This window comes from Morus notabilis, unplaced genomic scaffold (assembly GCF_000414095.1).
Source record: "Morus notabilis unplaced genomic scaffold, ASM41409v2 Scaffold159, whole genome shotgun sequence".
Classification (NCBI taxonomy): Eukaryota; Viridiplantae; Streptophyta; class Magnoliopsida; order Rosales; family Moraceae; genus Morus; species Morus notabilis.
Window position 1 is genome coordinate 197207 of NW_010366170.1, and position 10461 is coordinate 207667.

The 10461-nt window shown below is 32.4% G+C and overlaps 1 protein-coding gene across 1 annotated transcript; it reads right to left on the reverse strand.

The window, feature by feature from the left end:
* Positions 1 to 1876: 1876 nt before the first annotated feature.
* On the reverse strand, positions 1877 to 6980 carry LOC21395586 (vacuole membrane protein KMS1). The gene is made up of 8 exons (XM_024173252.1): positions 6642 to 6980; positions 5740 to 5951; positions 5259 to 5337; positions 4263 to 4562; positions 3689 to 3846; positions 2898 to 3014; positions 2517 to 2693; positions 1877 to 2435 (listed from the first exon to the last, which is right to left on the reverse strand). Exons 1-8 carry the CDS (start codon positions 6700 to 6702, stop codon positions 2280 to 2282), a joined length of 1260 nt encoding a protein of 419 aa, XP_024029020.1. The 5' UTR covers positions 6703 to 6980; the 3' UTR covers positions 1877 to 2279.
* Positions 6981 to 10461: the final 3481 nt, after the last annotated feature.

Here is a 10461-nt window from a genome sequence, read left to right on the forward strand (position 1 = left end):
TTCAGAGTCATTTTACCCTAGTAGGAAGAGGAAAAGATAATGTGAGAAAAACTATTGAAGCTGATTAGTTATCCACGATCTGGATTTTAAACAAAAATTTAATGCCGTTTTGTTTAGAGGAGAAATGACTCGTCCTATGATGTCGCTTGGTCTTCGTAATGACATGTCGTTTATATTCAACACAACTGTTGAAACATCTTCAAAGTTCAAATAACATGTTATGTTATATTTTGTCTAGATTAGAACGAGATGGTGAAAGAGAAAAATGAACGTATTTTCATATAGCAATGGCTAGTAATTTTTAAGGATAGCTATCTTAATAGCACTAAATACTGGTAATTGGAACCATTATCAAACATATCCTTATAGCTTAAATAAGATTATGCATGCCAAACAAAACACGAAGTCAGTGAGAGCATAAAATCTAGGATAAATTTTATTTTTTACTCTCTAAACTTTAGTCTTGTTATCACTTTATTCTTGAACTTTGAAAATTAGTATGCACACCTTTTAAACTTTGAAACGTTATTAATTTTACCCCTTCTGTTAATTTTATTAACGGATTTAATGACAAGGCAATTATTAGAAAGGTAGTTTAATAGATTATTTTCATAAATATTCCTTGAAGTATGTACCATATTTAAAAATGTCTCCTGATCTATTAAAACAAATCAAAATACCCCCTAATCTATAGAAAACATAATAAAATAATGCCATTAAAAATTAATTAAACATATTAAATTCAAATTAAATCAAGAAAAGTGATTAAATATTTAAAAATAATATAAAAAGCTTGAATTTAAAAATTGAAAAATTAAACAAATCAATTTTTTTTTCAAAAATCAAAACAAAAAAGAGGAAATTTTTTCAAAATTAAATAAATATTGACAAAAAGAAAGTAAATTTTTAATATTTAATCACTTTCATTGATTTCATATGAATTTAATATGTGTAATTAATTTTTAATGGCATCAATAAAATTATTATTTTATCTTTTTCATATATAAATTAAAAGTCATTTTGATATGTTTTTATAGATCTGTTAATAAACTTAACAGAAATTAATAATGTTTTAAAATTTAAAGAGTGTACCAATTAATGTTTAAAATTTAAGAGACAAAATGCTAAATGGATTAAAGTTTGAAAGGCAAAAATAAAATTTATTTATTTTTACTTACTACAGGCAGTTTCCATTATGGCACAAAATTGGCACTTATGAACACGAAATTAACGTACGTACAAAACCATACTTTTTCCGGGAATTATGGCACAAAGTACGTAATTATGACAAGCAAGAGAAAGAGAGAGAGAGAGAGAGACTACGTAATTATGACAAGCAAGAGAAAGAGAGAGAGAGAGAGAGAGACTACGTAATTATGACAAGCAAGTAACAATAGAGAGAGAGAGAGAGAGAGAGAGAGAGAGAGGTTAGAAGGAGCAGAGGCTAACTTTGTCTTTGTCGTGATGTGTTAAAGAATATTAAAGAGACGTGAAATTCGTGTTATGATTCTCACAAAACCATACTTTTTCCGGAAATTACGGCACAAAGTACGTAATTATGACAAGCAAGTAACAACGGAGAGAGAGAGACTCCGAGTCCGATTGGTACGTAAATTTATTTTCTAATTCGAATCATAATTCATAATAATTCGTTACAATATTTTTTTTTATAAAAAATATACATAAATTAAAAATAATTCTAATCACATAATTTAAATTCATAAACTAAACACCACTTACGTAATAATGACAAGCAAGTAACAATATAGAGAGAAAGAGAGAGAGAGAGTACGTATTTATGACAAGCAAGTAACAATAGAGAGAGCAAGTAACAATGGAGAGAGAGAGAGAGAGAGAGAGATGATAGAAGGAGCAGAGGGTAACTTTGTCTTTGTCGTGATGTGTTAAAGAATATTAAAAGATTCCAAAGTTTCCAAGTTTCAACAATTGTTGACAAGGGCAAAAAACCACCCAAAAATAATGCTTCCCCCGCAGTTTACACACATAACGGCAATTTCCCAAGTTCACTGCAGTTCCTCCCTATACAACCTTCTGTCAAGGCCTTTCTTATGCATGTAGAATTGTTTTGGGGGGTGAGACCAATAATGCCTAGTGAAAGCAAAACTCCTACGAATTTCTAACACTTCTAATCGTAACCGAAAAAAATAATAATAATAATAATAATAATAAGAAAGATCAAACATCAATAAGAACGGTTCCCAATTCATTATCAGAACATGGCCAGATTTAACCTTGTGTTATGTTATGATATGATATGCCTATGTCTTTTTTGTTAATGCAGCTATTTCCTTGTCCTGTTGTTTCTTCAGATACCTCTGAGCAGTTGCATTCACAATCTTCACAAAGAAGTTCATGAGCATGAGCCACACAACCGTGCTCCAAACCGAAGCGAATGAGAAATCCCACTTTTTCACCTGATGAGGGGTTTTAGAAAACAGTGAAATCAGTACCGGAAAAAACCAAATGGAATGCACCTCAGCGGTTTACGGGGTTACCTTGCTATCTGAGGATACGGGTGCGGATGTGAGATATTTTTCTTTCACAGCGTCAAGTTTGGCGGTGAGGTTGGGGAGCGCAGATGCTAAACCCGGGATGAAACTCAGAACCCAAATTAATTCGTTCTCTATCCAATTAAGAAGTTGATTATTGCAAACAGCAATAATGAAAACCGTCTACAGAGGGAGAAATACAAAGCAAATGAAGAAGGGGGAAAAAAAGGTCAAAAGATACCTTGCAAAGTTGATGAACACTTTACAGAATAAGCAGAAAAGTAAAAATTAGATTAGCTTAGAGAAACAAATCTAAGATGAGCTTCTATTAAGGTCAAGGCATTAAAAAAGATGGGATAAACTGACTGAGAAAGTGACTTGACAAACCTGTATGTGCGTCTTAATAATTGCCTTCCCAATAAGTGTTGAAAGGAAAAACTTCCAAAATGGAATTCCAAATTGTCCACACATGATGCCAGCAAGATCAAATAGAGGATTTGGAATCTGCAAAAAAAAAAATAAAAACGGGTAGGATGAAATGGAGATAATAATCTATATGATTTGAAATAAGCAGAAAATTCGTTTTCAAGTACACTAGATAAGTTTTTCTAACAATGTATGGTCCCCTCCTCTAAGGTGCTTTATGACGATAATGGGAAGGCATTAAAAAGGATTTTTTTTTTTTTTTTAATGAAATGGAAGGAATTTAAAAGTTGGACCTAAAGTGAATGACACCATCGTGACATATGCATCACTTTCCACTTTTCAACGCTGAAGCATTTCCCTCATATGCAGGACATTCGGTTCTTTATTGGCACGCAATAGGCCATAGGGATGGTCCAAACATGAAAAGACCATAACTCTAGCCACGCAGAATAAGCAAGCAATGGTTAAACATTATTGATTATTACCAAGGAAAAAGCAGAGAAAGTGCTACTACTTGAGCAACTAGATCAACGAGAGACGTGATTAAGTTGCCAGAACAAGAAAATATGCAAATATCTTTCAAAGACACGTTCATAGCCGTTTTCTTTCAACACAAAACTTAATTTCTCAAAACTACCTAAAAGGTCAAGAAGGGTTTGTGTCTAAAACCTGCCAAGGAATGGTAATCCAGACTAAAATATATTTAATTAAAATGACGTTTAGAAATGAAGCAGGAAGAGACTGAAACTAACCGAAGCTAGTATTAAGATTGTAATGAAGTTCAAATGCTGTGAGTGTGACAAAAGCCAGCGCCTGATATTTCTCATGTGAGTAGCCCAAAATCCATTATCCTCATTTGAGGAGTCATCTAAATCTTCCATGGCATCCACTCTGTTACCCGATATGCTTGCTTCATAGAGTAGTAAATCAAATAAGAGATGGACATTGTCATAAAGGTCTTGTGATTTCAAGTTATTGTATGAAGGAAAAAAATCTGTTCCAGACAAGAGATCACAATTTGTATATACTACCAAATAAAAACATTACAGATCTTAATTAGAAACAAGCGAAAAATCCTTGAAAGGTTCCACCTAAACACATAGAAGTTTTTCAAAAGGACTGCAATATTTCCAGAATGAAATGAGTTGGATGAAGTTTCCCTTCTATGCCGAGTTACAATTAACCTCTATTTCTCTCTAAAATAAGGCATCTGAAGTTCCAAAAAGCAAAAAAATTGTTCTGCAAACTAGTAAACCACCTATGTGAAAAATATGACAATAATAACAGATTTCAGGAGGATGAAAACATATAGTTTCTTCTGCATACCTGCCCTTGATAAAAAATACGGAGGAAGCTCTCCTATCGCTGTCCCAACACCCCATAGAATAGCCTCAACCTGAACCTGTGGCAATATGCTGCTAAGTGGTACCCGCAAACCGTGTACTAATGGAAACAAAGGTGGTCCAAATTCAGAACAGTCTTTATCAAGCCATGAAGGACCTCTTTTCAACTGTATTGTATCATATGGAGCACTTTTTAAATCAACTCGGCCACACTTCATTGCTTTTATGGTGAAGAGAGCAATATGAGGGCCAAGGTATAGGACAAAAGTATGCAACCCAGACCCTGAGGAAAGCAAGAAAGATTATGTTATTGTTAGGATCCTAGTCTCTATAGCTAAGATTTACCAACAATTATTAGACTGTGAATCTGCTGATAGCCTTTTATTGAATGCAAATCATTACCATAACAACTATGAGCTCTTATGAAGCTCTGATATTCAACAAGAAAGGAAAAGTTACAGAAATAAAGATAGATAGAGGGGTTTTCGAGGAACCCCACAACCTCCCAGCTATCAGCTCAAGCACAAGATTCACAGTGCCCTCCCTACTGCTTCGATACTCCCCAAATACCCTCCAATTCTCTAACCAACTTTGCACGTCAAACTCAGATCCCCAGATGGGCCTTCCTCGCTCACCAAGCCCACTATCTTAGACTGACCCCCATCCTCTGGGCCTGGGCCCACAACATTACCTCTCTTGGCCCTCCTAGCATAGACTTACCGCACTGGAGGTCTAACAGTTACATTCCAGTGATGAGATACTAAGGCGATTAGAAAAGAATTACTAGACCATCTAAGAGTTTCATTACAAAAGGGCAAGTCTAATGCTTTAAAATAGAGAAAGAAATTGTGCACAATGTTTGTAGTCCAAAATTATCTGTTATAAGACAGAAATCACTACAAAACTAAATATTTTCATCGTCATGAATACAATATACAGACAATAATTCACACTTGTAATCTACATAAATAATGCTTACCTAGACCAATTGACGATGCAACTCCAAGGGCCATCCACCATAATCCAAACCGAAAATACTTAACAAGCTCCTCCACGTGCTGCAAAACAAGTTATAAGTAGAATTCACTATTGGAAAGTAGTAGTTATACAATTTGACAATAAAATACCAAGATTGAATAGAAATTTAACCATCACCATGAAAAGGAAATTATAATAATGTGTATGAAATTGTTCATCCTTGTCATAGGGCTAAAAGCTTTAAGCTTCTTTTTATGTTTCTTACAAATAAAAACAAGTATAAGATTTATGCTTGCGTCTATCCATGTAGTGATCCTACAAGCATAAAAGCAATAAAAAGCTGTAGGAAATGAAATGTTGGGTCATAAGAAAGTTATAATCTTTCATGATGTCATATCACAGATGGATCCTTTCGAAGGTTACGAATTTAATCTCAGTAGGACCATACTAAATTTGCAAACAAAATTTATTTAGTAACATACCTTCTCATGGGGGCCATCAATGGTCACAAGAAGAACTCCAACAGCCAAAGCTAGAGTACTCAATAGCATAAGCCAACCACCTTTTGCCAATAAATAGAATATCGAACGCTTAATATAAAGGAAAACAGCCAAAACAAAAAACTTCAAAGTTTTGAATGGTTGTGTTGCTAGTGTCAAATTTTCTAGATCTTGCTGATGTTTCTCCTGGAGCCCTGCAAAATAAAATATCTCTATCAGCTAATAGCATTCAATAACACTCTTTAGCTTGTTTCAAAGGTCTAAAACTTCTCTTTCCTTTTTTTTTTTGTTTATTTATTTATTTTTTTGTTGGAAATACCAACATCTAAAACAGAAGAACCCAAATGGCTTGTTAATTTATAGCCAATTGTCGTCACACCAAAGTTCACAATTCATAACCATATTCAACCGAGCAAAAACTCATCATCAACTAGAGAAGGAACACGCCAAACCAATAAAAATGCATCCAACAAAAGAAAAAGAAAAAAGACGCCCAATTGGTGAAAATATTTCAGGCTTCCAAGTATCATAATCAATTAATCTTCAAAATTTTCAACAAAAGCTCTCCTTTGCACAACGGTTGAGACCCATCTAAGCAATAAACAGTTACTGCTTATACCCAATTCCCAACTAAGCAAATTCTGATTAAAAAAATTGAAAGATTCGATTTTTACACCCCCAAAAAAGTAAGCCCATTTTCAATATTAGTCTAAACAATCAAAATCCCATTAACAGAAAGAACAATAACGACGATTCAGAAAGCCAAAATTTCAAGATATTAGAGAAAAACAAATCTGGGTTTTCACGTTTAGGGATTACATTTCACATTATCCATAAGAAATAAATAAACAAAAATAAATTAAATAAAAAATTGAAGAACTCGCCTGATATCGACATGTCAGTAGTAGATGAAGATGAAGAAGGTGTTCGTCTTCGGGAACCCATTAAACGAAGATCACAACCTCTCTCTATTGTTCATGAATGAAACGAATTCAATATATAAATATATATATATATATATATATATGTAGGTATGTATGTATGTATGTATAAATTTCTCAACAAAATGAGCATACGAGTATTATGAAATATAGATCGATGCAGATCAATACGTTGAAGTTAGAACCAAAAATTCGAAAGCAAATTTCAGATCTGAAATTACGAAACTGAGAGAACAACCCCTCTTCAGAAGTTAGCGTGAAGGATGGGTCTCTCTCTCTCTCTCTCTCTCAAAGAGCCCAATATAGAGTCATTTCTATTGTTTATTAATTATTGTTTTTATTTTTATTTTTAAATGGATTAATTTTGTTATAACATTTTTCTAAAAACATTTCTTGGTTTTTTAGTGTTATTTGTTAAGGTAATTGTTTTAGTATTGCTATATATTTGTTTATTTTTTGTGAAAAACTTTTAAGAGTCAGGAAAATAGTGAAAGTCCTTTTAAAAAAAAAAATTACAAAGAATAATGAAAAGTTACTTTAATTCTAGCAAGCTTTTTTTCCCCTTTTTTCGAAGGTAGTTAACTTAATTTTTTCTTTTGGCAAATGATTCTTTACAATGTTACGGAGGATTCCCCTATATAATAATAAGGAAAAAAAATAGTTCTTACCAAGTACCAAGGATTCCAATTTAAAATTTGAAAATATCAAATGAAAATATTTTCTTATAATTTATATGTTCATATGATTACAACTATTTTTTGGGGTATTACTATTGAATATGAAAAATATATATCCATTCCACTGATGGGTAGTCATGATACTAATGCATTATTTGCATGCCTGATAATCTACTGAAAAGACAAAGAAAGAAAAAAAAAAGATTATAGGGGTCACTAACTTTTTGTTTTTTCTTTTGTTTTGTTTTTGTTTTGTTTTTTTGTTTTTTTGTTTTTGTTTTTTTTTTTGAGAATGAGGGTTTACTACGTTCTACTCAAATTGCAATTATATTATTTCATTTGAGAAGAAAATAAAATTAAATAGCTTTAAAAATTAAATAAATGAGATCCATTTTGTTTAGAACAAAAACGTGCATAACCATGATCATTATTTGTTAAAAAATGCCTCACAGGGGCATTAGAATTTTATACAATTAATGCATCTATACTCTAAACAAAAGTTCTCAATTGTCTATCAAATTAAGGGTCCCTCAAAAAATAATTTTATAAAAAACTATCAATATTAAGGGTCAACGTGCAATTATAGTTTCCAAAAGAGTAAAAGAAATCAAAAGTCATTTTCTAGCACCATTATTAATGTTGGGTTTGTGGGTCAATAACAAAACTAAAAATGAAAATAAAAATTTTAAAAAGAACATCATCAATTTCAAGCTAATCAAAACACCAAGCAATTTTCCTTTTAAGTTTGATCTCTTTCCCCTCACTATGCTACAATTGTAAATTTTGGTCTTCTCAATCGAGTAATCCAATCCTTTATTATTTTCTTTTTCTTTTTCTTTTTTGTGTTTTTCCTCAATTAAAAGTGATTGTCGATTATTCCTTAAAAAATAAAAATAATAAATTAGTGGCGGTCATTGGTCAATGGCTTCTACCTTTCGGCAAGCCAAGGGTGCTTGAGTATATTCCAAAGCACATTTGGCATATAAATGCAGTTAGTATAGTTTGGATCAGAAGAAACCAGTCAAATGTAAGATAACATTATTTTTGCTCAACATATATTATTTGCTGCTAAAATACTCATTTGAAATTGAAGCTTAGAGGGAATACATATAAATAAATATAAATTTATGTTTTCTTTTTCAGTATAGCTGAAAAAATATATATAAATAAACATATGATTTTCAGGTTTGTCACATGGACTGCACTTTCTGTAATTACATAATATATCCCCGTTCTATTGGCTTATTAAATGATTAAATTAAATAAAAGAAATAAATCCTAGCATTATTGATAATATGTATATGTTATATCCTATTATTTCAGTTATTTTGTTTTTTTTTTATATATATTCCCTAAATTAAAAATTTGAAAACCAGGTTGAATGGCTGGCCAATCAGTGACTATTATTGCGATGACGCATGTGCTATGGATCTGCAAGAACAAGACAACACAGTTCTCTATATATGTTTTTCCTTTTTTTTTTTAAATTTAAAAGAACTTAAATCTATGTCTATCTTGTGCAATAATTATAATATATCTCCTGGCTTTCAAAATCCTATAAAAAAAAACAAATACACATGGAAAGACATTTCTTTTGGTAGTTAATTATAGTTATAGTTGGGTTGGAAGTTGGAAACTACGAAGCATTTGTAATATTATATATAAACACATACCAAAAAACACATGTATCCGATCTTATTTTATTTAGTTTATAGATATCTCTAAGAATTCTAACGTATAAATAATAAAGAAACATACTCGTGGCAGACAATTTGCAAATGCTGACAATACACCCTTCAAATTTATAAATTTTAAAGAGTCAAAGGAAGGGGTGATAAGCCACAAATTCTCTACACATAGTGAGAAAAGGAGATCCTGCATACAAAAAAAAAAAAATGATACCATAATTTAGGCTTGTTGTTAGACTTGACCCGCATAACGATACAAATTGGGTTGAACGGGGTCTAGGTTTTTATTGTTTGTAATTGATACGATTTATGAATTCAACATAGGTCCAAAGCTCTTGTTTGGTGTAAGATTTTCATTTCAAATTTCTAAAGGGTAAATTTCAATAATAGCACTTCTGAATAAATTATTATTAATTTTAGCACTACTTTTGTATACTTTCACAGTTAGCGTCGTCATGTTAGCAGTATGAGGGTAAAATGACTTCTATGCTACTTAGGTCAAAATTATCATTTAAAAGCACTTCAAAAAGACTTTCAACTCTCTCCCGCCCATTCTCTCTCTCTTTCTATACCTCATTTTCGTCTCTATCTCTCTACACCTCATTTTCGTCTCTATCTCTCTACACCATATTTTCATCTCTCTCTCTCTACACCCCATTTTCGTCTCTCTCTCTACACCCTATTTTCGTCTCTCTCTCTCTCTCTCTCTCTCTCTCTCTCTCTCTCTCTCTCTCTCTCTCTCTCTCTCTCTCTCTCTCTCTCTCTCTCTCTCTCTCTCTCTCTCTCTCTCTCTCTCTCTCTCTCTCTCTCTCTCTCTCTCTCTCTCTCTCTCTCTCTCTCTCTCTCTCTCTCTCTCTCTCTCTCTCTCTCTCTCTCTCTCTCTCTCTCTCTCTCTCTCTCTCTCTCTCTCTCTCTCTCTCTCTCTCTCTCTCAAGTTTGGCCTCTTTCTATACTCGGTCTCTCTCTTCCCCACACCCTCATTCCCTCATCGCCAATACTCCGGTTGTGCACCAGATTGAGGTTGGTATACAATTTGTTTTTGTTTTTCTTTTATTTTTGTCTTTTTAAATTTATTTTTCGGGAGACTTAGTATATAGAACTCGAAAAAAATGACTGGGTTGAACTTAATGTGATAGGAATTGAAAATATCCTTCGTCAATTTGAGATTTTTGATGGTTTATAACTGATATGTAAACTAATTGTAACGACCAACACGTCAAAGACATAGTTGACCTTGGGAGTCATAGTATTATGACTCATAATGTAATATGTTCGGTCATAATACTATGACCAGTCAGTCATTACAATATGAGTCATTATCTATGAGCCAAATTATAACAGTATGAGTCAAAATGGTTAGTCATAGTCCAGTCATAGTATTATGACCAGCCATAAGAC